Source organism: Dipteris shenzhenensis, chromosome 33, assembly GCF_047967505.1.
Source record: "Dipteris shenzhenensis isolate YYH24624 ecotype China chromosome 33, Dip_SZ_1.0, whole genome shotgun sequence".
Taxonomy (NCBI): Eukaryota; Viridiplantae; Streptophyta; class Polypodiopsida; order Gleicheniales; family Dipteridaceae; genus Dipteris; species Dipteris shenzhenensis.
Genome location: NC_141628.1, coordinates 23,860,623 through 23,873,953, shown reverse-complemented (window position 1 = coordinate 23,873,953; position 13,331 = coordinate 23,860,623). Strand labels below are relative to the sequence as shown.

At 43.3% G+C, this 13,331-nt stretch overlaps 1 protein-coding gene across 1 annotated transcript in view; it reads left to right on the top strand.

Annotated features, from left to right (window-relative positions):
- The first annotated feature begins 2,011 nt into the window (after positions 1–2,011).
- Positions 2,012–13,331, top strand: part of LOC147879853 (riboflavin biosynthesis protein PYRR, chloroplastic-like) — a 29,407-nt gene continuing 18,087 nt past the window's right edge. Inside the window, exons 1-2 of the mRNA XM_087371589.1 lie at positions 2,012–2,911; positions 3,714–3,851. Coding sequence (XP_087227715.1) covers positions 2,591–2,911; positions 3,714–3,851 — 459 coding nt within the window. The 5' untranslated portion in view covers positions 2,012–2,590. The remainder of the gene's footprint in view (positions 2,912–3,713; positions 3,852–13,331) is intronic.

Sequence of the window (13,331 nt, the reverse complement as noted above, 5' to 3'; positions counted from 1 at the left end):
ATCACAAAATATGCCAACAGCAAACGGAACTACAAGATGTATACTTGGCTGCGTTCGCGAGCAACTACACGGTAAAAAAGGGCAACACCCAAAAAAGAAAAAGGGAGAGAATAATAAGCTTCAATAATTATAACAAAGTGTAAGAATCCGAAAATCATCACATAGAACTATGCCTGTCGTACTTACCATTTCAACACAGTGAGCACACATTAGATGACACATTTCAGACTCGAAAAGACATGTATGAACACCATCAACAAGCTATTGATTTCCATCAAACACTGTTTCATAAATTCATTGCTATACCAACAACATCAAGTACCACCAACAACAGCTCCTCCAAAGCCACAAGCAATGAACAACCTATACTTTCTAGCAAAAAATACGACTTCGGAGTTGACATGGACTTCTACAGGAAGGCAAAACCCTTCGATGCACTTCGACAATGCAAGCAAAGAACTCTTACGAATGAAAGATACTATGAAATGCTGAGAAAAATGAACCCCGATCAATGAATCATTTTGGACGACATCATGCTTAGAAAAAGATTTGCCAAAAATCTTGCTACGGGCCTATATTAACAAAGCAGAAGGGCAATCGACGGAAGCGTGATACACGCAGCCCTTCATCTGCCTTTGTTGACAAGTTCATACACAGGCTTGTTAGCGAAAAAGCTACAAACGTTGGCTGCATAGTATAGAGACATCGATGCAATTTTAATAGACGAGATATCTTTGGTCGGATTTAACACATTTCTTGCAGCAGACATGCGAATGAGAGATATAAAACACAACCACGATAAGCCATTTAGCGACGTAGATGTCCTACTATGTGGCGATCTTTGCTAGGCAAGCCTAGTCAAAGACTCCTAGATATTCGTTGACCAAATGGCAAAACGACATCTATGTTGGGCTCTTTTTGGAGATCACATGTCAAGTACTACGAATTGCAGCAACCAATGCGCCAAGAAAATATCATGTTCTTAGAAGTGTTGGACAAAATACGGAATGGAACACAAATTGACGAAGACATCCAAAACCTAAATACAAAACACTTGGGCAATCTTGCAGAGAAAAACAATGTCCCACACTTGTTCTACACAAACAATGCAAAGGACAAACACAACGAATCTATGTTTCAAAGCCTTAACGATCGTCCACACATTTTAACCGATGTCAACAAAGGACATGCAAAAAAGACAGTAACTATGCCAGATGACCCCAAGAAAACAACCGGCCTGCACAGTGAGCTACGCCTGAAACCTGGAATGATCATTGAAATATGCTTGACATCAATGACGGCATTGTTAATGGCACAGACGGAATTTTTAGAGACTCAGATAACTCGAGGAAACCATTTCTTGTATGGATAGAATTCAATGACAAAAAGCAAGTGCAAGAGCTCGTGTAATTTCAACATTGACTACACTTCCAACATAGCCCCAACATTAAAATTCAAACAACTACTGCGAACACACGGAATGCAAAAACTGATTTCAAGCACCACAACAATAAATAGAACTACTATGGATCACATATAGATCGACTCAATACAAGAGGATGCAAAAAGCGGGACAAATTACATTTATTGGTCCGACCATTCGCTGCTTTGTACAACAATACAAACATAAAAAATATGATTGCTCTTTATCTTAACCAAAACTCTGTCTTACCGAATTCTAATAACTATTGTCCAAGCAACGGTCATGTACCTCCCATAAGTAAACCAAAATCCAATCAAGGACTCGATGTAACAAAACAAGACAGGCCCATTGAAGAAACTTTAACTTGTTTCTAGCATTGGATTGCTAGCCCGGCAAGGCAAACATTCCAATGCCGAATGACTTTGATTAGTTGAGATCCTTCCATTGTCCATGCCATTTGTTGAAGTAGACTTATGTCAGAGTGGATTTATCCAACAACATCCCGTAGCTGACATGTGGGGACGGAGATCAGGCTCACGCCTCGTCGACTGAATCGACAGCCTCTCGAGCCTCAAGCCGTGATGTAGGGAGGCCCCCTAAAGAGCTTAAGAGAGCTTCCCTGTGTATGCCAATGAGCCCCACTAGCACGCAAGGTTCACGGCCCCATGCACTGCCAAGGTTTCGCCGAGCAAGCTGGGCTGGCATTGCAGCGCTAGTTGAGAATACTGAAATCTGAGGATTCAAGCGATGCCCATTGGCCCTCAATCAATGAGATGTTAAAAGCTCTCAAGTAGCAAAAGGTACCTTTCAGAATGAGGCCCCTAAGACGTTCCCTTTAAGGGAAGGCCAAAATCTCCATCTTTCCAGCAGGGCCAAAAAGGAAGTCAGCGTGGCCAAAACCAACATCAACAGCATGTGTGTAGAAGTTTCCGACGAAATGGAAGAGTTCGTATTCGATCGTCATACAGTTGTTGTTGAGAAATTCAATCGATCCATCATCAATCGATGGAGATTTCCATTTTGTATGACCAACGAGCTCTTATGAAGGAACAGGTCAGATGAGCATAGGAGTGAGAGAAACGAGAGAGGAACAGCAGATCAGTTCTCGTCCTGGCATAATCCTCTGAAATCTCATGCACTGCTCAATAAGGTGCTCAGCTCAAAAAGATGTTCACCCATGCCTTTTGTGCCACAGCATCAGGAATTTCATTCCCAGATGTAGCTGCCGACACACGACTTTTATTACGGGCTGCTGAGCTTGCGGATAGATCCGCTGGTTATACAGCTCCGCATCCAAATTCAGCTTGCATTATAGCAAGGGGCTCGAACGTCGTGGGGGAAGCCTTCTTGTACGGGCAAGGGACTGTGAGCGCAGAAGTACAAGCTTGTCAAAACGCAGGAGAGCATGCAAGAGGAGCAACAGCATATGTCAATTTGGAGCCCGGCGACTGCCATGGAGACGATAGCGGCGTGGTTGCACTGAAGCAGGTGGGTTGATTTTCATTAGTTTTCCGTTGTTTATTTCCTCTCATTTCACTTGCAAAGGCAGGCTTACGAACACATTGTTCACGGGAATAAATCCTGTATTCTGCTTATGGCGTCAGCATTAGACGCATCAATTCGCATGTTTCTTGGCAGAAACCCTGCGTGGATTCCACCTTATTTTCCGCTATAATATCTAGACGGTCTTATTTGAACGGTCTCTCTTTTTTGCGTGGAACTGGCATATTCAGTTTACGGGTCTTGTTCATCAGCTACCTCCTCTCAGAATTTGTCGTTGAAGCTTTACTTGAACAGTGAGGCTGTCTCTTTAGTAGAGAGGTGCTGGTCTATTCGACGATTTCTCTATTTTCCTCTAGTCTTATGGTAATTGTTTTAAAAGAAAGTAGTTGAGCACCTACCACTCGATCAGTCCCCACACAGCAGACCTGTCAGCCTGGATGTTCAGGGATCCCATGGATCTGGCCACCTGCCACTTTGTTTTTGCGCTATATTGGTTCTCGTTGCCTCCGTATGAAGGCTGTATCCTCAAGCACGGAGGTGGCATCAGGAAATGTTTATGGTTATGTGGATTTACAACTTCTAAAAATTAAAAGATATATCTTGAACTTTTATCTCCACTTTGAAGAAAGAGTTGTTTTCATACATCCACTAGATCCATTCTGGAATATGATATTGAACATTTAAAGACATGCACACATGCGTTGCCTAGTTGTATTGCTTGAAAGTAAAATAAACTTCCATAAACGGATTTATTGACAAATTATAAGAGTTGCATGCTGACTGGCAGGCAGGAGTGTCTCGGGTGGTGGTGGGGCTTCGTCATCCACTCCAACATTTTACAGGCAAAGCAATAAAACAATTAAGGAGTTCGAACACTAGAGTGGATGTTCTCGGAGAAGAGTTGCAGAAGGGTGCAGCTGTAGAGGTAAAGATTGAAGCTGCGATTTATGAGATTTCTCTCTTGTTTTGTGATTTATGATGAATCTCCCTTCAGGATTGTTTTGAACATGACAAAAGCAATAAAAAGATTATGGAAAGGTCTGCAGTTGTAAAATATTTTCGAGGGCCATCAGTAAAGTTACTGCAACCTAAGCAATGCACTTTCCCCCACTGTTTGGGCCTTGAAGAGTCTTCCTATTGAGTGAAAATACACAAGTGCCAAACAACTTTAGGAAAATAACCATTGTGACTATAAAGGTAAAGCAATGCATTTCCCCCCACTGTTTGGGCCTTGAAGAGTCTTCCTATTGAGTGGAAATACACAAGTGCCAAACGACTTTAGGAAAATAACCATTGTGACTATAAAGGTAAAGTAACCTAAGAAAAAAGGAAGCTAGCAAACAACCAGGTCGGAAAAGAATAATTCTAATCCATAACTTGTGGTCTGGTGGAACAACGATCTTGCCTTCAGCTCTTCAAGTTGCCATCTTCATGGTTTCCTAGATCACCATGGCTGTGCTCCCAATTCCTGTAACAGCATGATTTAGATTTGACGAAGCGGCAGTCAATGTTGTTGGAAAACCCTAACCACGTATCTGAGTTTATCTTATTGTGAGTTTATTTTAATTGAGTTTTCATTTAAAATTTCCTTTTAAACTAGAGTTCTTTCATTTCTAAGCCCCCCCCCCCCCCAAAAAAAAAAAAAAAAGCAGAAGGATTTTGGGACAAGAGGAAATATATTTGCACATGTTTCTCCTTTAGTGCTAGCCTTCGTCATGGCTGAGTCTGCCCTTCACCTCCGGAGTGCCGACTGAAACTCAGTACGAAGACTTTGTATAAATGGATGCTCAAGTATGTTTGGGTGTGTGGATTTGTATGTGTGAGCGCATATTTTTGGCCTGCCATGGGTAGGCCTTAGTGAAGGTTGTGGTTTTGAGATGGGAAAAATAAAATCATTGTTATTATTTATGCTCTGTTACATGTTAATTTGTGGTTGGTGCACTTGTAGAGTATTGATGATTTGGGGTCCCTTGTATGACTTTTGGGCCATTTGCATTTACTCCTCTTTGAACACGCTCAATCTCCTTCTTCCTTTTCACCTTGGGACCTCCAATTTTGTGCTCTCTCTGTGCATTTCACTCACACGCAAACACGCCTATTGAATGACGTCAGTGGGGATGCCATAGTAGCTAGTCCTTGCTATGCGTGATGGAGTTTATGGTTTTCAATCTTATGAGTGACTATCATGAGATTGAAACTGCACTATGTTGTGTTTTTAGAGGATGAGTTTGGGAATGTTCTTGGATTCATCTAGGTATATGTTTCTCATATGTTAGAATTTGAAATGAGAAAGTTGTGTATATTCTACCAGTTAAGTCCCCCCATGGGAGGGAAAACATGGTGCCATGCTGTCCCAAACTTCCCCCATACAGGCTACAGCTCAGTGTGCCACTGTGCTGTCTCCCCCTGTGTTTTGGGGGGAAGAGGGGGGTTTGAACAGCACGCCACTGTGCTGTCTTCTTCATGGCGGGAGTTTTGGACAGCATGGTGCCATGCAACCCTAGGCCAGTCGGCCTATTTTGGGAGGGCTTCAGCCGCAGGCGAACAACCTTGTTGGAGAGCAACATAGTGAGCATGTTGAGGACTAAGAGCTCTACCTTGAGCAGCTATTGAAGCCTAGGAACAGGCATGCAGTCAGCCTGTCGGTCGGTGGGACCCTAGGCCAGAGGGCTTCAGCCGCATGCAGCAACCTTGTTGGAGAAAAACTGTGAAAGGCAGTGATCTAGGGCACTCTAGTGCGCATACCAACAGCCTGTTGAAGAGCAACTGGGAATGCATTGATAGTGAACACGTATATTCTTTGACTTGTTATTACTGCTAAAAAAAGGAGCTCTTTATATTTTAGAGAATCACATGTGGGACAACATGATTGCGTGTTGTTCTGGTGGAGTTTGGGACAGCATGCCGCCATGCTATCCCTCATGAAATCAATTAAAGCATATTCTTATTAAAAAAAAGTCAAAAGAGATCCCAAATGCAAGGGAAACAGCTTTGCATCATGACATGTTAGCCTGCCAATAAGGGTCCTAAACTGGGTTAAAGTACCTTGAAATATATTTGCACATGATTAGAGCAACTGTGAAAGGCAGTGATCTAGTGTGCATTAGATAGTGAGCATGTTGAGGACTAAGAGCTCTACCTTGAGCAGCTATTGAAGCCTAGGAACAGGCATGCAGTCAGCCTGTCGGTTGGCAGGACCCTAGGCCAGAGGGCTTCAGCTGCATGCAGCGACCTTGTTGGAGAAAAACTGTGAAAGGCAGTGATCTAGGGCACTCTAGTGCGCATACCAACAGCCTGTTGAAGAGCAACTGGGAGTGCATTGATAGTGAACACGCATATTCTTTGACTTGTTATTATTGCTAAAAAAAGGAGCTCTTTATATTTTAGAGAATCCCATGTGCGACAACATGATTGCATGTTGTTCTGGTGGAGTTTGGGACAGCATGCTGCCATGCTATCCCTCATGAAATCAATTAAAGCATATTCTTATTAAAAAAAAGTCAAAAGAGATCCCAAATGCAAGGGAAACAGCTTTGCATCATGCCATGTTAGCCTGCCAATAAGGTCCTAAACTGGGTTAAAGTACCTTGAAATATATTTGCACATGTTATTATTATATGTTAGAATCCAAAGATTTCAACCCTCCAGATGAATTGGAGGACATATGCCAATTGTTTTGAGTACTTCTTTGGCTATACTATAAGAAAGTTGTGCATATTTTGATGTGCACGCTCCCCATGGCCATGCTCATTTAATTTTGGCTCAACAAAATGCGGGACCAAACGTGAACCTTGATTTCTAAATCTTTTAATGAAAGAAGAATGTTCACTCCGCCAAAGAGAACTTAAGCAACAAGAGCTGCAGCCCCACCCCCTCCAACCTCACCTTCTTCTTGGAAATAGGAGGATAGAATCACTCACACCTCCCTGATCTTCAGTTCCAACTACGCTCACAAACACTTGATGTAACACTCACAGATAAAGATCTAGATAGACAGCAAAAGAGAGAGAGAAGCTGAGAGTATATTCTTCCACAAACTGTGGGTAAACAGGGCTCAGTGTGAGAACAAAAAAATCTCCTCAAGGGTGAGTCAAAACTCTGCTGATGTCTCTCCTCAGTGGACTCCAAGAGGCTCTGTCTGTAGAAAACTCAAGTGCTGGAGTGAATGAGGAAATGGGGGGGTAGAAGGGGCCTTTTATAGCCCAGGTACAGGGCCTCAAAAAACCGATTAGGGGGGCCCGCTTTTCCCTGCTGCACCGACCCCTGTGGCAGCCCTAGAAACCAACCAGGAGTTGGCCCATATGGCCGACCCTGGCTGACCAACTTCTGGCATATATAAGGCCCCCTGATGTAGGGCTAGGGCCTTTGCTGCCCTTTGTGCCAGGTGCCTTTGCTGCTGTGCAGGCCACCTTGCTGACCGGCATGTCCACTTGATAGGTCCTGCTGCTGCTCCAGAAGATGGCGCATACCACCCTCGACCTGCTGCTTGATGCCGCCTCAGATCCGACACAGATCCACACCTCCAAAATGCCAGGTATGTGAAAGCTCGAAGGTAAATTACTGCAAAAACACACTCTAAAGCTCTCCCTCTCTCCCTCTCTCTACAGATACACTAGGGCCCAGTGGACCCCCCGAAGGTTTTTTAATTCATGAGAGAGAATTGGAGTACACAGTTCAGCGTAGAGCTGCTTCTAAAAATCCAAAACGTGAATCAATTTTTACAAGAGCTTCAAGCTCATTTCAAAATGGCAACATGCCACTTGTCTAAAATCTAGACTAAGTCCTATTACATGCCTCTGAGGGCAATTTCTGGGATCTTCGTAGCACTTGGTCATGCGGGTGGCCTCCGAAATGCTTGCTACGCTCCAAATTGCTTGGGTCTTTAGCTCCTCATAGTACTGTGTGCACAACATAACAAATATATAAATATATTTATTCTGTGGTTGACCGAAGTCAACGCTCTTGACCATGACTTTGACCAAGGGTCGAGGCGCCTTAATTATAGTCAAGTCTCTCCAACCGAAGTTGGCACAACTCTCCAACCGAAGTTGGCACATCTTGGTTAACCGCAGTTAACCTTCTTGGTATAAACCAAGTCTTCCTGACCGAAGTCGGGCTTACTTGACTGTAGTCAAATATCTTTGACCGGAGTCAATTCTTTGACCAATAGAAGAACTCTTTTGACCATAATTAACCTAGATGGAAAATTCTTCAATTATGATCAAATAAATGGTCAATTGTACTTTGACTTAGGATATTTACATTGTGGTGACATCCCTCGGCTTCTATTTAGTTGACCTCAACTGAAAAGCTTCCTTGTAAACATCCAAAAGCTGTGGATGATCGGACAACATGTCTTCATCCATCCACTTGGCATTCAATGCTGTATAATTCTTGAATTTTACAAGGTATTTGTAGAATTCCTTGCCCTGAGGGCCTTTGCGTATAGTATGGTACACAATCTGCTCTAGTTGAAGGACCTCCTCCAGCTCATCCCCTTCTGGTGGATCCTCTAATATTGCCTCTGTAGGCTTTGGCCCCTGGAATTTCTTTAGAAGACTCACATGGAATGCAGTGTGAATCCTCCAATGCTCTGGCAATGCTAACCTATATGCAACCTCATTTATTCTTTCTGTAACCCTGAAAGGGCCATAGTACTTGGGAGATAACTTTGCATACACTTTCTGTTTGCCTTTAAACTTGTGGAGCCTAGCTTTCTCAAACTTTAAAAGTACCCAATCCCATTCTTTGAGATCTAACTATCTCCTATGCTTATCTGCAGCTCTTTTATGCTTCTCTTGAGACCTTTCAATTGCTGTCCGGACTTGACTATAAGCTGTCTGGAGGTCTCTCACAAACTGATCAGCTGCAAATATTTTGTCTTTGGTCCTTAGGATAGGTGGCAGACTCACCTTCCAATAGATGACCTCAAAGGGGGCTTTCCCTGTAGAGCTGTGTACTGTATTATTGTAAGCAAACTCTACCAATGGTAGGTACTTTTCCCAGTCTGAACCTTGGTCACCCATGTAGCATTTCAGCATATCCAATGCTGTAGAATTTGCTACCTCACTTTGATTATCTATCTGGGGATGGAAAGAAGAAGAAAAATTCAGATTCGTGCCCATATTATCAAATAAAGCTCGCCAGAATAGACTGGTCATTCTGGGATCTCAATCACTGACATGTAGGAATATAGAAGAAAGAGCTAGAAACTAGAAAACTAGAAGTAAAATAAGAACAAGATTGAAAGACAAAGAAGTACCTTGAGATGAGTGTAGACAAGACACAAGATAGATAGATTGCAATGATGTGACCCATGAATATATGGGCCAAAGTACAAGACATAGAGCAAGAGTGCTTATGGGATAATTGTAGAGGTGCCACATGGCACACACTCAAGACACAAAGACTAAAGTGAGACTAGACAAATGTAGACTAGGGAAATAGTACACCTAGTGTGCACTTATCTCCAACACCCTCCTTAAGTGGACACTAGGAGGAAGACAGAAAGACAAGACTAGAAGACAGACATAAAGACCGATAGACTGAGAGACAAGACAGAAGACATAACAGACAAAGATCCTAAGACACCCCTCCTCAAGTGATATCCTCATATGGGTCCACAAGGGTAGGGACAAGATGGATCTAAAACAAAATACAGTCAGATTGATAGACAAATAGACAGACAGACAAGACTAGATAGACAGAAGACTGACTGTAGTCAAACAGATGGACCTCGGAGACATTCCCTCCTCAGGTCCAAAAGCAGAATGAGTAAGACACTAGAACCCCTTGACCTACATCATTGGTGGTCAAAGTGGTAGACAAGAAATATGAAGTAATTAGAAAGCCCACTTCTCATCATATGAGGAAGAAACAGCAAGATCTGTTGATGGAGATGTTGCAGCAACATGGGCTGAGGTAGATGCAGGGGCTGATGTAGAGGGTTTGGAGTAGCAGTCCTTCTCCCGGTGATTATCACGGCCACAAATGGTGCATGGATGAGCCTTGAAACAGTCCTTCTCCATATGATTAGTTTTGCCACAATGGATGCAAGGCTTTCTTACCTTAGAACTTACTTTCTTTGCTAAAAATGCAGTGTCAGTTACCTTTCGTTGTTGAGTTCTTTCTTCTTCTTGGAGAGCATTGATGATACCTTCAAGAGAAGGATTATTGTGATACTTGAAGGTAGTGACAAGAGTAGCATAGGTGTCAGGTAAGCTTTTGAGAAGCACAGCAATAGCAATATCTTCGGAGATGGGGGACTTCACTGATGCAAGCTGAACCATAAGACTGCGAAGATAATTGACATGAGAGGCTATAGTAGCTCCCTCTTGCATATGTAGATCAAAGAATGAGATCATAAGTGCAATCTTAGAGTTTTTAGATCGGGGTCCAAAAAGGGTATCCAAAGTGATCCATGCTTGAGAAGCAGACTGTATGTCAGAGATGTGATGAATGTAATCATCTCCAAGACCGAGCAAGATGATAGCATATGCTTTGTCGTTCTTGGCAGTGGGAACATAAGTGACAACTTGCTCAATGTTGGAATCTTCGGGAGCAGCACGGTGAACAATGTCCCAAAGACCTTCTTTTTATAAGATGGCACTTGATTTTGATTTGCCAAGTATGAAAGTTGGACCCATTGAATTTGTCGATAGACATGAGAGAATGAGTAGAAGAGGCCATGTGGGAAGGTCTTGCCTCTTGCTAAGATGCAAGGGCAGTGTCTATTCCCTTACAAGATTGCAGAAATGAATGAAAGAAGAGATCCAAGAAGCCGGCTCTCTCACCACTTGTCAAGGCCATAGCATATGACAGCCCATTGAAGCATGAGGAACCAGCAGTTTGCAGATATGAGGATAACAAAAAAGACTGCTCAGCAAACTGAAAGAGACAATGCACAGTACCTTGTAGACTCTTCAAGAGGAAGTGAGAGCAGAACTGAATGCAGCAAATAGCTCGTTAACAGGAGGAAAGTCGATCTGCAGCTGCCTCTAGATGATGCGCAATAAATCCCAGGCAGAGGCAAAGGCGCAGAAAGAGGCGCGGTCCAGGAGGTGCAGGCAGCGCAAGCTCCAAAGCAATGCCGTAGGGAAGACGTGGGCAGCTCTTCAGCATGAACAGGGGCTGGAGAGGTGCACCTGTTGAAAGAGGTGAGCGCAGCAATGGCGGGCAGAACTGAGAAGAACAGCAGCGGCTGGCAGAAATGGCATGCAGATCTAGCAGAGAGATGGTGGGGCAGAAAGAGGCGGCCTGATGTGGTGGCGCAGAGAATGGCGGGGCAGACAGGAGCAGCCCGTTTCGGAGATGATGGCGACCAGCTGAGCGGGGCAGAAATCTGAGAAGAGGCGGCTCCTTCAGCTCACGAGATCGGGGTAGAAGCAGAGGATAGCTGGGAGAGGTGCGGCTATGGCTACAGCAGACTGAGGGGAGAGAAAAGGGATCTACATGGCTCTGATACCATGTAGGAATATAGAAGAAAGAGCTAGAAACTAGAAAACTAGAAGTAAAATAAGAACAAGATTGAAAGACAAAGAAGTACCTTGAGATGAGAGTAGACAAGACACAAGATAGATAGATTGCAATGATGTGACCCATGAATACATGGGCCAAAGTACAAGACATAGAGCAAGAGTGCTTATGGGATAATTGTAGAGGTGCCACATGGCACACACTCAAGACACAAAGACTAAACTGAGACTAGACAAATGTAGACTAGGGAAATAGTACACCTAGTGTGCACTTATCTCCAACATGACAATGGACTTAGGCATACCATGGTACTTAAAGATCTATGCCATGAAAAGCTTAGCCATATGATCTGCCTTTTTGGTTTTGTGAACTGAAATGAAATGAGCTTGCTTGCTGAATCTATCAATGATGTCCAAATCCCATCATTGCCTGACTTTAATTTTGGCAAATAAAAAATGAAGTCCATTGTAATACTTTCCCACGGTGCCTGAGGCACGGGAAGAGGCATAAGTAGGCCAGATGTCTTCCGTCTATCATACTTCACTTTCTGACATGTAAGGCATTCAGTATATCTTTCCGCATCCTTGGCCAAAAGAAATACCTCTCTAGTGCTTGAGTTGTTGCTGTAATTCCTCTATGCCCAAAGCTGCATTTTTCTTAGTAAGATCGTGGAGTGGAGCGGCTATATCCGCAAATGCTTGACAAATAATCTGTAGTAAGAACACAGGCCTAGGAAACTTCGAACTTCATGCACAATTTTCAGCTCTGGCCATTCCTGAATGGCACGGATCTTTGCCGGATCCATCCGTATCCCATCTTTGGATATTATATGTCCCAAGTAATGGATTTCTTCCAGGAATAATTCACTTTTCTTGCTGTTTGCATAGAGCTGATGATTTCTCAGCTCTTGAAACACTATAGCAAGATGTTCCTTGTGCTCTTCTTCAGACTTAGAAAATATAATAATGTCATCAAAGAAGGTACCAGTGAACTGTCTGTAGGGTCGGAAGATATGATCCATCATTCGATTGAAAGTAGCTGGGGCATTTGTCAATCCAAAAGGCATCACCAGATATTCATACAACCCAAAAGTAGTGCAGACGCTGTCTTGTGCACATCCTGAGGCTGTATCCTCACTTGGTGATGGCCACTCTTTAAGTCTATCTTGCGGAAAACTGAAGCTCCATTTAACTGATCCAGCACATCATCAATGCGCGGAATAGGGAATTTATTCTTGATGGTCATTTTGTTCAGTGCGCGATAATCGACGCACATACGGAATGAGCCATCTTTCTTATGTACTAGCAGTACAGGGGAACAAAAAGGAGAAGAACTGGGCTGAATCAGCCCTTAGACAACAAGTCCTGCAGGCTGCACTTGAGTCATAATCTCCTCTTGTTGAGTTGCACTAACTCTGTATGGGGGCCTATTGGGTGGCTCGTTGCCAGGAATAAGTTCTATGCCATGATCCTCAGGTCTCTCAGGGGGTAGCTCCCTTGGTAAAGCTTCAGAAAAGCGATCTTTAAAATTTTTAAGAAACTGAAATTTATTCTGATCTGCCTCACATATTTCAGCATGCATTTCCATCTCTCTCTCTTTTACAAAAACCATGTAAGCTGAAACTGCAAACTTTATTTCTTTTCCAACAGAATTATTTGATACAATGGGAATAGTTTCCCCTCTGTTCCTAGCAACCACACGATGCACTTTGCCTCTATGTACAAACTCCAGCACTCTTTCAGGAAGAGTCAACTTCACTGCCTTGCGATGGAACCAAGGCATACCCAAGACTACATCATGATGTTTCAGTGGAGAAATGAAGAAGTCTTCCTGATCCACATAATTCTATATATGAAGAAGATGCTTCCCTATCAAGGGAGTGATTGGCACAGGGTTCCCACAGAACATCTGATCGGCATCTGGAGTCCTG